General features: G+C 40.0%; 1 protein-coding gene across 1 annotated transcript in view; it reads left to right on the forward strand.

The window, feature by feature from the left end:
- LOC103075697 (contactin-associated protein-like 2) overlaps nucleotides 1-21961 on the forward strand; it is a gene marked incomplete at its 3' end in the record, with an annotated part of 1289195 nt that overhangs the window by 582819 nt on the left and 684415 nt on the right. Inside the window, exon 9 of the mRNA XM_007450234.1 lies at nucleotides 5255-5361. Within this exon, the coding sequence (XP_007450296.1) occupies nucleotides 5255-5361 (107 nt within the window). The remainder of the gene's footprint in view (nucleotides 1-5254; nucleotides 5362-21961) is intronic.

A 21961-nucleotide genomic window follows, 5' to 3' on the forward strand; every position in this document is an offset into this window, starting at 1 on the left:
TTTGTTCTTCTTTCTCTAATTGCTTGAGGTGCAAGGTTAGGTTGTTTATTCGAGATGTTTCCTGCTTCTTAAGGTGGGCTTGTATTGCTATAAACTTCCCTCTTAGAACTGCTTTTGCTGCATCCCATAGGTTTTGGGTCGTTGTATCTCCATTGTCATTTGTTTCTAGGTATTTTTTAATTTCCTCTTTGATTTCTTCAGTGATCACTTCGTTACTAAGTAGTGTATTGTTTAGCCTCCATGTGTTTGTATTTTTTACTGCTCTTTTCCTATAATTGATATCTAATCTCATGGCGTTGTGGTCGGAAAAGATACTTGATATAATTTCAATTTTCTTAAATTTACCAAGGCTTGATTTGTGACCCAAGATATGATCTATCCTGGAGAATGTTCCATGAGCACTTGAGAAAAATGTGTATTCTGTTGTTTTTGGATGGAGTGTCCTATAAATATCAATTAAGTCCATCCTGTTTAATGTATCATTTAAAGCTTGTGTTTCCTTATTTATTTTCATTTTGGATGATCTGTCCATTGGTGAAAGTGGGGTGTTGAAGTCCCCTACTATGAATGTGTTACTGTCGATTTCCCCTTTTATGGCTGCTAGTTTTTGCCTTATGTATTGAGGTGCTCCTATGTTGGGTGCATAAATATTTACAATTGTTATATCTTCTTCTTGGATCGATCCCTTAATCATTATGTAGTGTCCTTCTTTGTCTCTTCTGATAGTCCTTATTTTAAAGTCTATTTTGTCTGATATGAGAATTGCTACTCCAGCTTTCTTTTGGTTTCCATTTGCATGGAATATCTTTTTCCATCCCCTTACTTTCAGTCTGTATGTGTCTCTAGGTCTGAAGTGGGTCTCTTGTAGACAGCATATATATGGGTCTTGTTTTTGTATCCATTCAGCCAATCTGTGTCTTTTGGTGGGAGCATTTAGTCCATTTACATTTAAGGTAATTATCGATATGTATGTTCCTATTCCCATTTTCTAAATTGTTTTGGGTTCGTTATTATAGGACTTTTCCTTCTCTTGTGTTTTTGTCTAGAGAAGTTCCTTTAGCATTTGTTGTAAAGCTGGTTTGGTGGTGCTGAACTCTCTCAGCTTTTGCTTGTCTGTAAAGGTTTTAATTTCTCCATCAAATCTGAATGAGATCCTTGCTGGGTAGAGTAATCTTGGTTGCAGGTTTTTCTCCTTCATCACTTTCAGTATGTCCTGCCACTCCCTTCTGGCTTGTAGAGTTTCTGCTGAGAGATCAGCTGTTAACCTTATGGGGATTCCCTTGTGTGTTATTTGTTGTTTTTCCCTTGCTGCTTTTAATATGCTTTCTTTGTATTTAGTTTTTGACAGTTTGATTAATATGTGTCTTGGCGTATTTCTCCTTGAATTTATCCTGTATGGGACTCTCTGTGCTTCCTGGACTTGATTAACGATTTCCTTTCCCATATTAGGGAAGTTTTCAACTATAATCTCTTCAAATATTTTCTCAGTCCCTTTCTTTTTCTCTTCTTCTTCTGGAACCCCTATAATTCGAATGTTGGTGCGTTTAATGTTGTCCCAGAGGTCTCTGAGACTGTCCTCAGTTCTTTTCATTCTTTTTTCTTTATTCTGCTCTGCAGTAGTTATTTCCACTATTTTATCTTCCAGGTCACTTATCCGTTCTTCTGCCTCATTTATTCTGCTATTGATCCCATCTAGAGTATTTTTCATTTCATTTATTGTGTTGTTCATCATTGTCTGTTTCATCTTTATTTCTTCTAGGTCCTTGTTAACTGCTTCTTGCATTTTGTCCATTCTATTTCCAAGATTTTGGATCATCTTTACTATCATTATTCTGAACTCTTTTTCAGGTAGACTGCCTATTTCCTCTTCATTTGTTAGGTCTGGTGGGTTTTTATCCTGCTCCTTCATCTGCTGTGTGTTTTTCTGTCTTCTCATTTTGCTTATCTTACTGTGATTGGGTTCACCTTTTTGCAGGCTGCAAGTTCGTAGCTCCCGTTGTTTTTGATGTCTGTCTCCAGTGGCTAAGGTTGGTTCAGTGCGTTGTGTAGGCTTCCTGGTGGAGGGGACTAGTGGCTGTGTTGTGGTGTATGAGGCTAGATCTTGTCTCTCTAGTGGGCAGGTCCACGTCTGGTGGTGTGTTTTGGGGTGTCTGTGGACTTATTATGATTTTAGGCAGCCTCTCTGCTAGTGGGTGGGGTTGTGTTCCTGTTTTGCTATATGGTTGGCATAGGTTGTCCAGCACTGTAGCTTGCTGGTCGTTGAGCGAAGCTGGGTGCTGGTGTTGAGATGGAGATCTCTGGGAGATTTTCGCCGTTTGATATTATGTGGGGCTGGGAGGTCTCTTCTTGACGAGTGTTCTGAAGTTGGCTCTCCCACCTCAGAGGCAGAGTCCTGACTCCTGGCTGGAGCAGCAAGAGCCTTTCATCCACTCGGCTCAGAATAAAAGGGAGAGAAAGTAGAGAGAATTAGTATAAGTAGGAGGAAATAGGAAAGAAAGAAAGAAAGAAAGAAAGAGAGGAGGGAAGGAAGGAAGGAGGGAAGGAAGAAAGAAAGAAAGAAGAAAAGAAAGGAAGAAGGCAAGAAGGAAAGAAAGGAGGGAGGGAGGGAGGAGGGAAGGAAGGAAGGAATGAGGGAAGGAAGGAAAAAATACAGAAAGAAAGAAGATACAGTAAAATAAAATAAAGTATAATAAAGTTATTGAATTAAAAAAATAATTATTTAGAGGAAAAAAAAAAGGGAAGGATAGAACCTTAGGACAAATGGTGGAAGCAAAGTTATAGAGACAAAATCTTACATAGAAGCATACACATATACCCTCACAAAAAGAGGTAAAGTGGAAAAAATCATAAAACTTGCTCTCCAAGTCCACCTCCTCAATTTGGGACGATTCGTTGTCTCAAAAAGGGAAGGAAGGAAGGAAAGATAGAAAGAAGGTAAAGTATAACAGAGTTCTTTAAATTAAAATTAATTATTAAGAAAAAAATTAAAAAAAAAAATGGTCGGATAGAACGCTGGGACAAATGGTGGAAGCAAACCTATACAGACAAGATCTCACACAGAAGCATACACATACACATTCACAAAAAGAGGAAAAGGGGAAAAAATCATAGATCTTGCTCTAGAAGTCCGCCTCCTCAATTTGGGATGATTCGCTGTCTATTCATGTATTCCACAGAGGCAGGGTACATCAAATTGATTGTGTAGCTTTAATCCGCTGTTTCTGAGGCTGCTGGGAGAGATTTCCCTTTTTCTTCTTTGTTCTCACAGCTCACAGGGGCTCAGCTTTCGACTTGGCCCTGCCTCTGCGTGTAGGTCGCTGGAGGGCGTCTGCTTTTTGCTCAGACAGGACGGCGTTAAAGGAGCCGCTGACTCGGGGGCTCTGGCGCTCTCAGGCCGGGGGCAGGGAGGGGCACGGAGTGCGGAGCGGTCCTGCGGCGGCAGAAGTCGGCGTGACGTTGCCCCAGCCTGAGGCCCGCCGTGTGTTCTCCCTGAGAAATTGTCCCTGGATCCCGGGAACCTGGCAGTGGCGGGCTGCACAGGCTCCCCGGAAGAGGGGTGGGGGCAGTGACCTGTGCTCGCACACAGGCCCCTTGGTGGCGGCAGCAGCAGCCTTAGCGTCTCCCGCCCGTCTCTGGTTTCCGAGCTTTTAGCCGCGGCTCCCGCCCGTTTCTGGAGCTCCTTTAGGCAGCGCTTTTAAAACCCCTCTCCTCGCGCCCCAGGAAACACAGAGGCAAGAAAAGGTCTCTTGCCTCTTGGGTAGGTCCAGACTTTCCCCCGGACTCCCTCCCGGCTATCCGTGGCGCACTAACCCCTTCGGGCTGTGTTCAAGCCGCCAACCCCAGTCCTCTCCCTGCGCTCCGACCGAAACCGAAACCGAGCCTCAGCTCGCAGCCCCGCCCGCCCCCGGCGGGTGAGCACACGAGCCTCTCGGGCTGGTGAGCGCCGGTCGGCGCCGATCCTCTGTGCGGGAATCTCTCCGCTTTGCCCTCCGCGCCCCTGTTGCTGCGCTGTCCTCCGCGGCTCCGAAGCTCCCCGCTCCGCCTCCCGCAATCTCTGCCCGCGAAGGGGCTCCTAGTGTGTGGAGACCTTTCCTCCTTCACGGCTCCCTCCCACTGGTGCAGGTACCGTCCTTATCCTTTTGTCTCTGTTTATTCTTTTTTCTCTTGCCCTACCCAGGTACGTGGGGAGTTTCTTGCCTTTTGGGAGGTCTGAGGTCTCCTGCCAGCGTTCAGTAGGTGTTCTGTAGGAGTTGCTCCACGTGTAGATGTATTTCTGGTGTATCTGTGGGGAGGAAGGTGATCTCTGCGTCTTACTCCTCCGCCATCTTGGAAAGAGAGAACCCAGGCAGACTATAAAACAGTGCCCTGCAAGCAGTGGTTCAGATATCCATAGCTCCTGTTTATTGGCCCTCTATTTCTTGCCTATTAATTATCTACTTTATGGACATTACCTCCTAATCTCAAAACTGTTGGGTTGTCCAGAAAGTTCATTTCCATAAGATGTTAAGGAAAAAACAAATGAACTTTTTGGCCAACCCAATACTTATCAGATAGGTATAATTACTCCATTTTTCAAATGAGAAAATTGAGGATCAGAAAGGTTAAATTACATCATCAAAGCTGGCTGTTAAGTAAATAAAAAGACAAAAATTTGAACACAAAACCTGCATTTTCCCCCTATATTATACTTGCTGCCTCCTTATAAAGGTGGCTTTCATTAGCCGGCGGGGCATGGGAGGAGGGGTAAGGAAGACTGAGAAATCTTGCCTTATGAGGCTAGTATATTCTCATTGCTGTGGCATTATTTCAGAAACTCATATTGCTATGAAAAAAAAAACAACTCAGCATTACCGCTTTCTGACTTGGTACTATTGGCCTTGATAAAGGATAGTACAGGAAACAAGATGGCTAATGTTTTGTCTCTCGCCAGAAGGAAATTTAGCTAGTGTCTTTGTTTTTTTTGCAAAAGGAAAATAAAATGAATCTGTGATGTGCAAATGAATCTCTCAGCTGTTTGTTAATTTCTACTGTTTACTCAAAAATGGGGAACACCAAGCCTGTGATACATCATCTTTTGTGCACTTGGCACCTTCCATCATGAATCATATTAATCTGCTTAAACTAACAAGGATTAATTGCCTTGGTAAGGCAACCTGGCATTGAAATGATATATTGCCCAGACAGCTTGGAATTTAGCCAGTCATAAATCTCATTTGTTTGTTGGTTTATTTCTGTTTGTCTCTTTCTCTGACAGATGTGTGCCCAATCACTGTGAGCATGGTGGGAAGTGCTCGCAAACGTGGGACAGCTTCATATGCACTTGTGATGAGACGGGATACAGTGGGGCCACCTGCCACAACTGTGAGTGCCAATTTATCTCACTTTAAACTTGTAATTGCATGAGAATCCTAGGTCTTCAGCTATGCTTTAAAGCTCAGCAACCTGAATAATCCACATAGTAAATCACTTGATTCTGAAGAACCCAGATTTCACTGTTGCTTTTCTAGAATAGTATTCTAGTTGTCAAAATATATTCTCTCAAGCCTAATGACTCAAAAAGAAGGACCAACGTTTCCGAAGCTCCATAAACATGTAGTTGAGATTGGAATGCTGTTCTTGGATGTGCCTTTATGTGTCTAAGCCACATCTGTCTGGATAGATTGGAAAATTGTGTTAGTATGATATCTCTGACTGGATACTCATTTATCAGTTCATCAGAGAGGCAGACAGAGTGTAATTTGAACATTTAGTTTCTGGATGATAGTTGTCTCAGCGCTCTTTTAGAACTATTTGGCCACATTTTTTAGATCAGAAAAATGAGCTGGAAAGTGTAAGAAAGTCCATTGAAGTTGTATATGTAAAATAAAAATGCAAGAAGGCAAATTTTTTTAAATATTAAAAAATAAAAAGCATGCAAAAATGTTTTTTAGAACACAGATGTGCCTTGTTTTACATAATAGCTTTTCCCTGAAAAGTTAAATAAAAATTATATTTTTATAATTCAAAGATTATTAAAAAATGAATATTAACTTTATAATTGTAATGTTAATTTTCCAATAATGCATAGCGCTTTTGAAGACAGATTTGCCATAAAATATATAGTTGAAAGAAGAAGGTCATCTGTTATGTAGCATGAATGTGTGTGTGTGTGTGTGTGTGTGTGTGTGTGTGTGTGTGTGTGTGTAAGAAGAAAGGAAGACAGAGATTCAGTCTTCTTCAGTCTTCTCTCCGTATGAAAATCTAGTATCTAAATCCTCTAAGTATACAGAGTGCTTTCTCTTCATTTCACTTTTAGAAAATAATAACAAGCAAAATATTATTAGAGTTCTGGGGACAGTAAAAATGTAATACCGTTCTCTGAGACTTTTCATATCATTATTTGTAGTAATGTACAATAAGACATTGAGTTCAGCATATATTGTAAGACCTCAACTAAGAAAAAAAAATTGTAATTTATTTTATTAATTTGTTTAGGAGGGTATTTTAAAACACCAAGAGACAAAAAGAACTAGAAAAATTAACATTAATAGGGTGATATAAAAGAGTTAAAACAGACACTTAGTAGATTCATCAACTCTACAGTATTTATATATAGATATGTAAAAAAGTATTTTAATGAATAAAGAACCGAAGTGATTGATATTAAAATTAATTAGAATTAAGGAGTTATGACTAAAATTGTACCCTTCCAATCACATCAAAATATTAACTTTCATCATATGACATTCATTGTATGATACATAATGCTTGAACTAAGTAACTTATATGAAACAAAGTGCCTTCACCAGTAGAATTTATATAATATGTTATAAACACCACCTTTAACTATCACAATCTTGTTTCTGAGAATGGAAATTCTAACTAAAGGAAAGAACAAGAAATTGGTGGTGGTTACAAGTGTTTCCTATCTCAGCGACCACTTTTATATTTAATGTAAAAGCAAATAATTTTTTTAATAATTGCTTCTTTCATTGAATACACAGCAAAGAAAAAAGACATTTAAACATATTAAATTAAAAACAATTTAAAATATATGCCAGTAGTTGAATAGTTGTTTTTTTTTTTAAAGCGTTAACAACTCCAAGTATTAGAAATGTCCTAAGTGTGGTTAGATTTGGCTCTTGTGGGAAGTTATAAATGTAAAAGAGGGAAATTATCTCTTCCCTGCTGCTTATTCCACTTTTCCTTTATTTAATTTTTGTGTGTATGAATATAGAATCATTCATTTTAACAATGAAAGCCTGATCGCTCATTGTCTTCCCCAAATAAGGCCAAAATGTTGAAAATCATGTGTGTGCATAAATAGAGGTTAGAAGACCATAGTGCAGAATTCAAGAAAGGATTGATTGGACACAATTTTGTTGTGAAAGATATATCTTGCGGGTTGTAGAAGGCACATGCTTCCAAATAAGGTAAAAGACTTGATATATCTCTTAGTTACTCCCATGAATTAGTTAAAAATTGGGAGGGTCTGGCCCAGCACATAATACTGTGAAAATTATATATTATATGCTATTCAGTTTGATACAGAATGAACAATTTGGCATTTTTACGTAGTCAGTGACTGCATGGGCTTCTGATGCTGCCTGTGAGGTCACCATGCTGGGTGCCTTTGCAGGAAGTCATTCTCTTCTCTTGGACTTCCTTAATTCCTCTGTCGACTAAATGCCTCCTGAGCTCTCTAACAGTTCTGAAATCCAAGGAGCTGAGACTTCCAGTTGCTTATTCTGTGTTCTGTGGTTTTGACCTTTGTTAGCATTATTAAATTTTTACCTCATTATTTTCAGTGAAAGACCAAGTGTCCCTTTTGTAAAGGAACTATGGTAATTTTAAAATAGTACTAGTTTAAAAAGGTAAAGAACAGCTAACTAAAATCTGAAGTTTAGTGAAACTAAATATTTAGGAGAGCTTCAAACATTACAATTAGGCTGCTAGCTGTTTAACACGTTTTCTTCCCTGGTCCAGGCTTGGCCGGGGTGAGAAAGCTATTCCTTGCGTGATTGTCCAGTCTGGGTTTTAGTCCAAGATGGAGGCCCGAAGCCCTTCTTTGACAGGTCACACTGCCTGAGTTTGAACTTGGATGACTTACTTGTAATTGTGGGCACTAAAACCATTTGAGCTTCATTTTTCTCCTTTGTGAAATGAGAGTAATAACAGCACCACCTCATAAAGCCATTGTGAGATTAAATGAGATGATTTGTGGAGAACACTGAGAAGGGCTTTAGCATATGTTAGTACTCAGTAAATTATTGCCACTTCATCCCATTCAGAACAATCATCCCTTTGCTCTGAATTTCTATAGAAATAGTTGTCCATATCACACAATTTGTCACTTAATTTCATGCTGCCATTCATTGTTTGCTATCGTTTCCATGGCAGATTTGAGCTTGAAGTGAATGATTGGTTTCCATAGGGTTTTGTTTTTCCAGAAGAATTGAAGAACATTAAAAGTGATCTGGGTATGTCCTAGACCTATCTGTTTATTTATTTGTTGCTTATCCATGGAGGAATTAATTTTCAAGTGAATTCTATACAGGGCTCAGAGGATTGTCATTTACAAACCACTCCCATGAGGAGACAGGGTGTCATCCTTTGGGTGAGGAAATCCTGCAAGAAAAGCCACAGATTGAAGGAAAGGGAGAGACAGTTTTTCATGTTCAAAAACTAAGGAGGCTAGTTTGTGAAAAAATGCAAATACATTACATTCTTGCAGTTGCATACCTTAAAAACTTCCTTATGCAGGTATTCCATTCTCAATTTCTAAGAACTGACTAGTAGCATATCAAAACATAAAATCATGACACAGAGACACAGAGGGTAGAATGATCATGTTAAATAGTTTATTTGCTTTGTTACATTGACTTATCCCTACTTCATTCTCCCCAAAGTGTAAGAAATTGTCTTTATTTTGAGCAAAACTTCATGTTTATAGCTGTAGTATTTTTCTCTTAGTAGTGATAGATAGACCCTTTTCAGTAGATCTCCAAGCTCACGTTCCAGTACCTCAAATGCTTTTTAGGATCTAATTATCTTCTCATTTTTTTCACCTGTGTTCTTTACACTTCATAATTATGGCTCTGGTTTACATAAATTAATTCAAAAACCTATCCCTTATCCCAGGGCTTAGCAGATATTTTTTCTCATGCTGCTGGGGTCTATCTTTGACCTCAGTCATTTTACATATACTATTAGTCCCCTATATGGAAATGCCCTAAAAATCCCCAGGGTATCCTCAATAATTTGAAACCTTTTCACTATTTTCACAAGTGCAAGAGGATATTTGACAAATATAAGCAATGTTTTGGGGTGGAACTCTATAAGAATTACTAGTTGCCAGACCTTCATTCTGAGAGAAAATATTTTTCCAGATATCTTTTTATTAAAGGGGGGACTTTCACCTTGCCCAGATATACAGACATGACTGTTTCCAGAGGAAGTAGGAGGAGGTAAGTTAGATGACCTATGAAGATCTCTTCCAATTTTAAAATTATGTGATTTCTGAATTCTGAAATACTAAGAAGAAACAGGGATTGATGTTGCCACAGAAATGCAGAAGTAAATTTTTCACCAGCCAGATTTAGAAGAAAAATTGAAATTTAAAAGGAAACTATTCTACATTCTGTAGTCTGGAGCTATGACTCTGGGTCTATAAATTTGTAAACCATAAATTATACTGCACCTTATTACGGCACACAAGAAAAGTGAAGTGGATTTCAATAGCTCACACCATGTTATTTATAATCCATTATACCCATAAGTAACTTAATTCAAAGTATAATTTTTTAAAAAGAAATTATTCCTACCTGCTGAAAGTCACACTAACCTAGGACATAAAAACATAGATTTATTGGCACAAGGAAATATGGTCCCCCACATCCATTTGGAACTACCACAAACTTAGACACCAATGAAGACAACTTGGAATTTGACCATTGCTACCAAAAAAACAAAAACAAAAAGGGCAGTCATTGGGTGGAATCATGGCCTTATGGAATTGGAATCCATCCTTCAGCTCTAAGTTCAATTGGCTTACAAGGTCCTACTTGGTATGGCTGTGTCTTTAACCTGGTTTTCAGCCATACTCTTCCTCCCTGTCTCCCCTCTAGTCCCACTGGCCTCCTTTCAGTTTTCCATACTTGCGTGGTACCCTCGAACTGTTCCCTCTCCCCTTCTACTGCCACGACCACAGGACTTCTGCACATCCTCCCTCTCTGCTTTGCTTGGCATGTTCCTAGTCATCCTTCAGATCTCAGCTCAGTAGTCACCTCCTTAGGGAAGCTTTCCATGAACCCGTAATTAGGTCAAATCCTCTTATTTCAAGACATATATCTTCCTCTTAGCCTTGGTGATGGCTGTGATTTTGCATTTATCATTTGTGATTCTTTAATAATATCTGTCTTTTCCACTAGACTATAATATCTGAGAGGAGATAGTGCCAGGTTCTGTCCACCATTTTATCCCCAGACCCCACCCAGCATATAATATGTGCTCAGTGAATATGCACTGAATCTAAGAGTGAATAAATGACAGATAACCTAAGAAGCATCAAGAGCTTTTTAAAAATCAATGTCCTTTATCCAAATTTATGAAGGTTGTAAAGCTAAGAAGAGAGAGTAAAGCCAAAGGGAAAAAAGAAAACAGAAAAAGGAGGGTAGAGAATAAAAGATGCATTAATTCAAAGCAGAGGGCGCAGTGATAGACGTGACAGCACAGACAATCACAAGAGGTGTAGAGTTTTAAGAAATTATATGGACAGAGTCAATATATGGGCACACAAACCCACACGTTTCAAATAATCTTTGAGGAAAATATTGTCATGTTAAGGCACCATTCGTTAAAGTAACTTGTGAGACTATATAGTAATAGTGGCAAAATAAGTTGCAACGACAACAAAAGATCTTAGATAACATAGTGCAGTCAACTCCTGTGTGGCTGATTGTATGAGCTGTTCTAAAATAAATATAAGAGGGAGAGGATATGGGGATGTATGTATACGTATAGCTGATTCACTTTGTTATAAGTATACGTATAGCTGATTCACTTTGTTATAAGTATACGTATAGCTGATTCACTTTGTTATAAAGCAGAAACTAACACACCATTGTAAAGCAATTATACTCCAATAAAGATGTTAAAAAAGTTATATTAACAGGATTTGAACTTACACACACACACACACACACACACAAATAAAATAAAACAAATATAGATGTGTTTAAATACTGACCATCTAGTGAATGATAAAAAACTGTTTAAACTTGGTATGAAATTTGAATAAGATGAGCATAATCCTTTGATTTTCATGTAATATCATGTGTGTGTTCTTACTACAGTAGAACTGTGGAAAAGAACTCAGGGTTTAAATCAGATGATCTACTGTGAAGCCCTCAGGCTATCTGGCCAGCGGTTTTTCTGTCATCAGCTGAGCGTGCCTAGTGTAGGGCTGTACCCTCTCCCATTCCTCCAGCCCTCTTAGCACATTTGTGTGGATTCCACCTACACCCCTGGAGGGTGAGGTCAGCTCTCCCATTACATGCTGTTAGTTACAGGTCACTAATAGCAATTAAACGAGAAGCACTGGGTTTAATACACTTCCTCCTCGCCTCCTTTATTTCCCCCTCTGGGCTGCCCTGGCTTTGTGCTTTGACAATCACTTAACCTCTCTGAACTTGTTTCTTCTGGGAGATTCAATGAAATATTGTCTCTTAAAGTGCTTTGTAAATATAGAAAGCATCCTAGATCTTGTTGTAACTTTTATTGCACTGCGAAGTCTTAAAAAACAGCCAGCCAAATTTTTGTCTGCTTATAAGTAGCTTAAGGATACAGAGTACTGATACAGTTGATTCTCAAAGAAAAGATCAGAGAGTGTCTAAATATTTTAGCCAATACTCACTGAAAAGATAAAAGGCTGTATTAGCAAATATAATGGCTACCCAGGCTGATTTATATGAACAGGGTGAATCTGCTGTTTCTAATCTAGACATGGCACTAAGTAGCCAGACTGTGCCTCTTTGTTATCAAGTGAACGATTGCCAAATTCTTCCCATTTTACCTCCCTCTCATCCCCCCCTCTCCATTCCTACACCATGAGCTACTTGATATGCTCAGTGTGTCCTTGTCATTTAGAGAGTGACTGTGGTGCCGTGGGACACCAGGGTTCTGATTCCCACCATCATTTGTTCATTCATCAGTATGTTGAGAGCTGATCCTGTCCTGCATATAGGACAGGTGTGGAGTGTGGAGATGAGAATGGAACAAGGCAGGGATACTAGAATAGAGTGTTGGACAGCCTCCTCCAAAGAAGTGCATAATTGCATTAAAAATAAAAGTCCTTATAATCTTAATTCATTTTCATATCCCTGGTTCATTGGGATTGTGAGCTGAGGGTAAATTGTACCATGTGCTTACCTTTTACAGTCTAGGTTGGTAATTTTCATGTTTACAAAATATTTATAAATGTAATTATATGGGAAATTATTTAATGCTATATCACAAATTCTTTATGTTTTTAAGCAATCGTTTCATCTTTTCAGAGGTTATTATCAGATTATTTACTTGTTTATTTCTGTTTTTTGTCTGATCAGATTGGCAGAGAGAAATCAGGGTGAGGAGGCTGCAGCTTCAGCATGGTGCTGGGTAGAGAAAGCAGTTATCAGTAGAATATGTACAATTACAATATTAGCAAAAGCTAGTGCTTGGCTGTGTGTATTCTCTAGCTGAGAAGCTCACTTTCTTACCAGAGCTGCAGCATTTGGGGAAAGAGGAAAAATGACAAATGCTGTCACTTCCTGAAACCACACTTAATTAGGAAAAGAAACAATCATCCCAGCATCTCCTTTGCTCACATTCTCACCTGGCCTCTGTAAATAAAGTAAGGTGGAGAGAAGTGAGGATTGCTATCTGTATAGAAATGTTGGAAGGGGATTTAGAGGCCGTTCTCTCTTTCAGCTACAACCAAATAAATTACATTGGATTAAAATAGTGCAGGTCGGGGGCTTCTCTGGTGGCACAGCGGTTGAGAATCTGCCTGCTAATGCAGGGGACACGGGTTCGAGCCCTGGTCTGGGAAGGACCCACAAGCCGCTGAGCAACTGGGCCCGTGAGCCACAACTACTGAGCCTGCACGTCTGGAGCCTGTGCTCCGCAACAAGAGAGGCCGCGATAGTGAGAAGCCCGCGTACCACGGTGAAGAGTGGCCCCCGCTTGCCACAACTAGAGAAAGCCCTCGCACAGAAACGAAGACCCACAGCAAAAATAAATTAACTAATTAATAAAATAGTGCAGGTCATTTGGAGAAACACAGCCCAAGCACCTTTACATTTCTAAGGCACCCCAAATTTCAAATTAATCCCCTCTTTCATGCCTTGCTTTGGAAAGATGGCTAAGATTAAACATAGAAAGAAAGGATTTAATTTCAGTTTTACAAAGACTCTTTCAATAGTTTCAAACCTATATCTTTCTCTTGGAATAAAGAGCCTTTGCAAAAAGTTGATCTGCAAATGCATATTGAAAAGCAGACTGCTCTACCAACAGAGGAGCTGTGAACCTGTGAACTTCTCAGAGGTGATAAAATGCCAGAGCCAGGTCTTGAAGGAGTTGACATTATTCATTCAGTTCCCCTGTGACTATCTCATCCAAGGTTCAGAGTGAGGAGAAAAAGGGATAGAAAACACCCACCTCTGTACCTTTGCCAAGTTCCATTAGGGGGAAGAAATCTGAGGGAGGGAGGGCTGTTTAATTGAAAGATAAGGAAGGAAACTTCTGAGATGTTTATATCCACTCAGAGCACAAGAAAGGAGAATTAGGGCTTCCCTGGTGGCGCAGTGGTTGAGAGTGCGCCTGCCGATGCAGGGGACACGCGTTCGTGCCCCGGTCCGGGAGGATCCCCCGTGCCGCGGAGCGGCTGGGCCCGTGAGCCATGGCCGCTGAGCCTGCGCGTCCGGAGCCTGTGCTCCGCAATGGGAGAGGCCACAGCAGTGAGAGGCCCGCGTACCGCAAAAAAAAAAAAAAAAAAAAAAAAAAAAAGAAAGGAGAATTAAAGTTAAAAGCACTATGTGCCTCTCCTTTGATCCATCTGACATTTCCCAAATCAAACTTTTTTTGCTTTCATATTGACATTAGTCACTGTGCTCCTATTGCAAGTCTTCAGCTTTACAAGCTTGGTGTATAGGAGTATCTCTAACTCATAGACAGTTTCAATTCATTCAGTAATATTATGTCTATTTTGTGTGCAGCACACTATGTGGATGCAAAATTACAGACAAGAGCCCATTTCCTTAAGTAGATGAGGTAGTTAGAAAAGGAAGCAGGACAAATATTCAGGAAACATTAATATATTAGTAGATGTTTATGTGCCAAACTGGTGTAAAGGCTAGTATGTATATGTAATAGGAGAGAGAGAACAATGCAGCCAAGATGGTCAGGAAGGGTTCAAGCAGGAACTGAACACTGGCTAAAGTCCTTGTTTTTTGGGGAATAAAGATTGGGACTGGCAGAGTCCAAGGCAGAAATAAACATGGAGTGTGGAGAAGCATGCTTGTGAGGAGACCCAGCTTTGGAGTCCTCAAACCTCAAGGGGAATACTCACTTAGATTTTTACATGTCATAGGATCCTGGGGAAGTTGCTAAATCTCCCAGATTAGCACCACCCTGTTTGAATGGTGTGCTGCAGCCAGGATTGTTAAGTATTCTGGAACTTTGTGAGCTGGTTGTTAAAGCTTGGTACCTTGAACCAGGTACAGTGGGAGAATTTACCCCATGGAACTTGACAAACCCTACAAATACGAACTTTTTTTTTTTTTGTAAAACTGGTTTACCAGAATATCATTGCCCTGTTTCATTATTAATAAAATGAGAATAATAGTATCTTCTATCAGTATTGTTGTGAAGGGTACAGATAATGTGTAAAATGTCTAGCATAGTTATAATCAACACAGGTGGTTCTCCAGAGATGATAGCTACAGTTACAAATGTAACACTTTGAAGAGACTTCCCAGCAAAGGAGCAGCAGGATGTGGAGTCCAGTAGGTGGATTGAGATGTGGCCAGAGGACAGTGGCCTCTCGGTACCTCGGTTCTGAAGTATGGCTTCAGACGTGATTCTTCATCACTCATTTTTACTGTGAAACATATTTACTTTTATTCTTTAGACGAAAAGAGTTGAGTTTCCCTCGCCAAGTCAATCCATAAATGACTTTAAAGTCTGCCTAACAGACTGTTGACTTACAGTGATCTCTGAACTAAGGAGAACTTATAAGACTATTGAACAATGTTTGGAGAACATTTATAAAGAGCCATTGGATTACGTGGCGTCACTTCAGCGGTCGTTTCTTTTACTGAAAATGACAGAAATGTTTTTGCATTACTAGAGTTTGCCTCAACTATTTAGGATGTAATATAATGTTAGGCAACAACTGATGAAGACAAAACTAATTTTAAGGTTACTTTGTGGTTGTTAACCTAAATCTAAAGAATGAAAAGCTTTCTTCCTTCAGGAACTCCTCCAGCTGCGACCCAGCTGTGTCAAATTTATACTCCTTAAATTTCAAGACACCTGGCTTTGTTTGCCAAGCTCTTTGTGAAAAAACTACTCAATAATAAATCTCGTGATGTTTTTATTATTAATTTTTATTGACGTATAGATGCTTTACAGTGTTGTGTTAGTTTCTTGCTGTACAGCAAAGTGAATCAGTCATACATATACATACATCCACTCTTTTTTAGGTTTCCTTCTCAGGTCACCACAGAGCATTGAGTAGAGTTCCCAGTGTTATACAGTAGGTTCTCATTAATTACCTGTTTTGTACATAGTAGTGTATATATATCAGTCCCAATCATGGTTTTTTTTTTTTTAACACTCACATGATGAAAACCTGAAGAATGCATTATTGGTTCCTGTTTCTATCTTTACAAAATGGTGGTGAACAAAGAGCTCTCCATTTCTTTTCTTTTCTTATTATTGTTGCATTCTGCTTTTCTTCCTCCTTTCTACTCCCTCCTGGCAAAAGTGTTGAGAACAGTATAGTTCAGATTGCTGGAATCTGGAGTGAAAATGTCCATCCACGCAAATAATGTTCTTCTATTATATTTGTTGTAAACAGCTAATTCTGTTAAAAGCAAAAGTTTCCCATGGAAAGTGCAGCAGTTTCCAAGAAAATTTTGCTGGTCCACATTTTGGGTGTTCTCATATCTGACTGCTTCCAAATTCTAGTAAAATGTTTTATTTGAAAATCTTTTAGTCAGGTAAAAGTGAAATACTCTAAATGTATATGGATTTTCCCTTAAAAACCGTGGTCTGATTTTCAAGTATAGCAAGGAAAAGATCTAATGGCTTGTAGCTCCTTTGTCTCACAAGGTAACTTTGTTCCAGAGCTGCCGTGGTGGCTCCAGTCTGCAAAATATGCCAACACTAGTCCTGAAACACCTTTCTTTTTTTTTTTTTTCTTTCCTGCGGTACGCGGGCCTCTCACTGTTGTGGCCTCTCCCGTTGCGGAGCACAGGTTCCGGACGCACAGGCTCAGCGGCCATGACTCACGGGCCCAGCCGCTCACGGCATGTGGGATCTTCCCGGACCGGGGCACGAACCCGTGTCCCCTGCATCGGCAGGCGGACTCTCAACCACTGCGCCACCAGGGAAGCCCGAAAGACCTTTCTTGCCATCACAGATGCCAGCACTAAGTGCCAGACAATGTTGACACCTACAAAATTGCTGTCATTATTCATTAGCAGACATCAAAATGTCCTAATAATACTCTTCCATTATCCAAGCCTATTGAGACATCAATTAACCATGTCTTGCTTGCCAAGTCATGTGATCAATGTTCTCTGTGCTGGATAGGGGCAAGTGAAGCCATCCAGTTAGACTGGATAAAGAAACACCTCTATGGGCTTCCCTTCCTTCACCTCTATATGACTTCCTGAATGAATAAAACCTGAATTTTGTTGGGCCAGATTGATTCTTCTGAAAGTTTCTACAGTACCTGGAGCAAGGTGAATGGAACAAGCTTGGTTAATTCATTGTCCAAAAGGACTATTTTTTCCTTTGTATAATTCTTTAAATCAAGCTGACTTAAGCCATGTGAGAGAGAAGAAGCTATCCTGAACTTCCACAGGAGAGAAACAACCAGTAATGGAGCCTGTCCTGCCTTCTCATGACATAATAGCAGCTCTGGGAGAAGTACTGGAGTTGTACATACCTTAGATGCCTCGAGGAAGGCAGGTAGGAAACTCCAGGCGGCAACACTGCTTCCTAGTTAGCCGTTAGAGCATCTACTACTCTGTGATAAGGGCACCTACTGGGAAAGCCTGAGCTGTAATAGAAATCTCTTCTCACCTGGCCATGTAGCTGATGAGCCACAAGGCCAGTCGTCCAAAGAGTGCTGAAGTGAAACGGGGACCAGGAGAGGAAGCAGGATCAGTGGTGGGTGACAGAAGTGCAGTGACTGCAGAACAAATCCTCCTCTTCTCATCAACACTGAATCCACCGCTTAGGACATGCTTTCCACCATCACCAGATAAAATGTGGTATCAATCCTGTCTTGCAACTTTTGCTTTGCCTCAGTGCCATTGCCACAGCTCCAGTGAAAGTTGTCATTTTCACCCAGCTTTATTCCAACAGCCTGAACTAGGTTTTTGGGCTAACATGTAGTTTAGAAATAAAAATAATGATACAGAATGACTCATAGGGCAGAGATAGTATGGAAGACAGATTTGTAGAGGAGCATTTGAATTGCTGTTCGCCATCACAGAAGAAAGTTTACTAATAGACAGCATTTTCCCCTATCCCTTATACCTACAGATTAGATTTTGAAAGACCTTATACATAATAAAAGCATATTTCTTTAAAACCCAAGTAATTTATTTACTATATAAAAAATTCTAAGGGGCTCTGAATTAGTTCAGTTTTCATTCAAATTGGTACTTCCTTTTCCTACTTGTCTCACCCTATGCTTCTCATGTACCACCTATCTTAAGATGAAATAAATGAATATCAGGCCCTAAATTCTACCACATGTGGTTCCTTAGCCAGGGAATGGGTTCACGTTGACACTTGACTCATCAATTTCACATGTGGTAATCAAAAAAAAAAAACAAATTTAATCCGTACAAACCGTAATTTTCATGCTAGGATCATTTAGATTCCAGCAGTCTTTCTGTTGGTTAGTTTAAGAAAATTGTGTCTCCATTGTGCTTTTTCAATGAGGATCCCCGTGAAGAATCATACTTGAATCTTGAGGAACTTTTTGCTTTTCGTGAGTGCAACCAACAGAACTTTGATAGTTGGGAAGATGAGCTTGTTGTCCATAGACTTAAAAAATTAAGAATAAATATACAAAGTTTGAGAAGGGGTAGGTTAGTAGATACTTTGAAATATTTATCGATGTCATAGTATATTAAGATTAGAGATTATGCCTAAAAAATAAAGTACATGTCCTGACATGCTGCCTTCTACAGTCATCTTATCAAGAGGTGTGCAACCACCCTAATTTCCTGAATTTTGTCCCAATTCTTTTCCCCAGAATGTGGCTACCTGCTACCTGTCAACTAAAAAAGGAAGACTTCAAGCAGGGGTGGCTGGAGGAGGGAATGTGGAGGGAGGCTTGTTAGAGTGGATGGAGAGAGAAGGATGAGTGTTTCAACCTTTGAACTGCAAGGTTGATTGCACAGAGTTTCCAGCTCCCTTGCTTTCTACACCGCGATCTGTGGATGGAGAGGTGGCTTTGTGCATATTTCTGGTAACCCTAGAGATCATGTAGATGCAGTTTAGAAGTAGGAATTTATTTTTAAAGTAAGTTTACTTCCTGCCTTAGGTTTAAATATATACTTAGGGCCAAAAAGCATTTTTAAAGTGAAGTCAAGGGCTTCCCTGGTGGCGCAGTGTGAGAGTCTGCCTGCCGATGCAGGGGACACGGGTTCGTGCCCCGGTCCAGGAGGATCCCACATGCCACAGAGCGGCTGGGCCCGTGAGCCATGGCCGCTGAGCCTGCACATCCGGAGCCTGTGCTCCGCAATGGGAGAGGCTGCATCGGTGAGAGGCCCGCGTACCGCAAAAAAAAAAAAAGTGAAGTCAAGAGGATAGTGTTTTTTCTCAGCAAAACCAGAACAAGATTTAAAAATAAAAGCAAAAACAAAGCCAAAATTTTTTTTTAAATGGCAGTAAGCAAGAGTGACTGGCATAATTTCTCTTTTGGAATAGTTTATGGATAAAGATGGGGCATGAATTATAGGCTCTATAATCTATCACAGCATTTACTCTTTTCTCTTTGATGAAGGACATTCTATTCATAAGAAATAATGAGAAGTTTACAAATCAGGTATTAAAACTTATCAAAGACAAAGGCACAGACATTCTTACATTAAAACTATTAATGGATAAACAGACCAGTCAGGTTTCTAACAAATCACCTACAATACAAGAGGTAAACACATTGACAGCTCTTATACTAGATAGATCTCAAGTAGAAATCAAATCAAGTTCTACACACTTATTGAGGCATACTTCACACCAGCCCCCATCTGTGTCAACAATAACTGCCTTACACTGAAATAATCTCTCTCACAACCAACTATGACTTTCTCAGGGCACTGAGCATGTCATTTTCATCCACACACTCGTTGCTCAGCACCTGGTAAGTATTAAACACATGTAAGAGCAACTGCACTGTGATTGTGTCTGTATGTGCACACGCATACACGTGCACACACACATATAGCATACCTTGAACGACTAAGAAGACATGTTTATCAGGCTCTGAACATCCCAAGCCCTCTGCCTACTCAGTGGAGGATCTCTCTTTGGGGCACAGCTTCTTATAATAAAAAACTTTTTGTTTCTCAGTAAGAGACTAACTTTCTTCTCATTTCATAGTGTTCCTGGTGTCTGGTCCATGAAATTTTCTTTATGCCAAATTATGTTCTATAGAAAATTGCATGTAAAAGGGGGCTTCATTATCAACAGAACTGACTCCCTCTTAAATCTTATAGTGAACTATGTATGAGACAAAGTCTCTACTTTATCCATGATCAGAAAAGGGTCAGAAAGCAAGTTGAAGGAGGGGTACTTTTTGTCCTTCTCTTTATAAATGACTCCAAGAGATGGGATGTTACGTGTAGCAATGTCCTAGGGCTGCCTTAACAAAAGACCGCAGACTTGGTGGCTTAAAACAACAGATATTTATTCTCTCACGGTTCTGGAAGCCTGAAATCAAGGTATCAGCAGGGTCATGCCTCCTCTGAAGGCTCCAGGGAAGAATCCTGGCTTGCGTCTTCCTGGCTTCTGGTGGTTGACAAGCAATTGTTGGCGTTCCTTGGCTATTGTAGTCCAGTCTCTACCTCTGTCTTCACATGGCCTTCCTCCCTGTGTGTCTCCATGTCTGTGTGTCTGAATCTCCCTCTCTTTTCTCTTATGAAGGCATCAGTCATTGGATTTAGGGTGTATACTAATCCAGTATGACTCATCTTAACTAATTACATCTACAAAGACCTTCTTTCCAAATACAATCTCATTCCGAGTTTCTTGGTGGATGTGCGTTTTTGCTGGACACTGTTCAACCCTCCACAGTCTGCTTGCTCATGTCCATCCCTATAAGCAGTGCCACACATCCCCTCGTGCTTTCCTGTCCCGTTTTTTGCTTTACGCCCTCCTCCCAAATCCATCCCCAAATGTCCTTCTTCCCACTTTCACCACATTTTTGCTCTGTGGGATCCAGTTCATAGTCTCTTTCTATTTTGTGAAATTTTCGCTGATCACTCAAGCTGAAAGAGATTTCTCCTTTTTTCTTATTTTTCAATAGCAGTTATTATCTTGTGATTTTTCTGCTATTTATACACTAATTAGTTTTTCCAAATGTTTGTTTATAATTTTTCCCCCAGAATGTAAGTTGTGTGGGCATAGGCCAACTATTCCCATATTTCTTGAGAAACCTAGTAGTTCGTATATGTTGATTGAATTTTTAATTTTGAACATATACTGTGGGTTGAAAGAAAATTAATGGGAACAGAGAGGGAAGGATGTTAAGTATTGGACTTTACATATACTATTTCATGTAATCTTCAAAACTGCACGTAAGGAAGATATTCTTATTCCGTTTTGCAGATGAATAACTGCGGTTCACAGTACATGGCAGAGTCAAGATTTCAAACCCTCTCTGTCTATTTTGTGAAATCTGTATTTTGCTGGACTGCCCTCCTTCTGGCAAAGCTTTTTCAACTTTCAGGGCGTTTAAAATACCTAGAACATAGAGACTATTTTGAGAAATGATCCTGAAAAGTTGGCTCTACATTGGAAGGTGTGGTTAGAGAAGTCACACCCACAGCTCCCGACGTTACTCTCCACTGACATTCATCAGCCTGGGGGCAGCCACTGTGGGGCGACTAGGAAAGCTCTGGGAGCAATTGTGGGGGATGCGCTCGTACGCTGTGGCTGTGCATGAGCACATAGGCCGCAAGGAGTCTCTGCGCCAATTCATTATAATCACTCCCTTTAGTAGAGACTGTATAAAATTATGTAAAAACATTTTGAAACCTCAAAGAAAGACTGTATATAAATTATTTTAAAATTTGTAGTTTGTGATATATTTATATTAGTATAAATGTGTGTGCATATACCATATACATATATAATAGTAAACTATTACCTTATGAATCAGAAAGGCCTATTTTCCAGGCATTTTGGTTAATGGAATCTGTCCTTTGCTGGCCTGACCATTTCAGATCTGATTAAATATGCACACATAATACGCATGATGATGCAAACTTCAGCAAGTGATCTGAGGCTGACTTTTTACAGGCTGTATTTTTTGACTCCATAAAATCCTAATGCGATATCCATTCCCACACAGACTTTCCTCCTCTCTGTACAAGACGGAGACCCAAATGCTGCAAAGCTCACTGGGGGCTCCTGGCTCAGAAACAGTTCTCTCAGCACTCCCCTGACATTATTAATGGCCCTGATGTACAAACCC

The sequence above is a fragment of the Lipotes vexillifer genome, unplaced genomic scaffold, assembly GCF_000442215.2.
Source record: "Lipotes vexillifer unplaced genomic scaffold, Lipotes_vexillifer_v1.1 scaffold940, whole genome shotgun sequence".
NCBI lineage: Eukaryota > Metazoa > Chordata > Mammalia > Artiodactyla > Lipotidae > Lipotes > Lipotes vexillifer.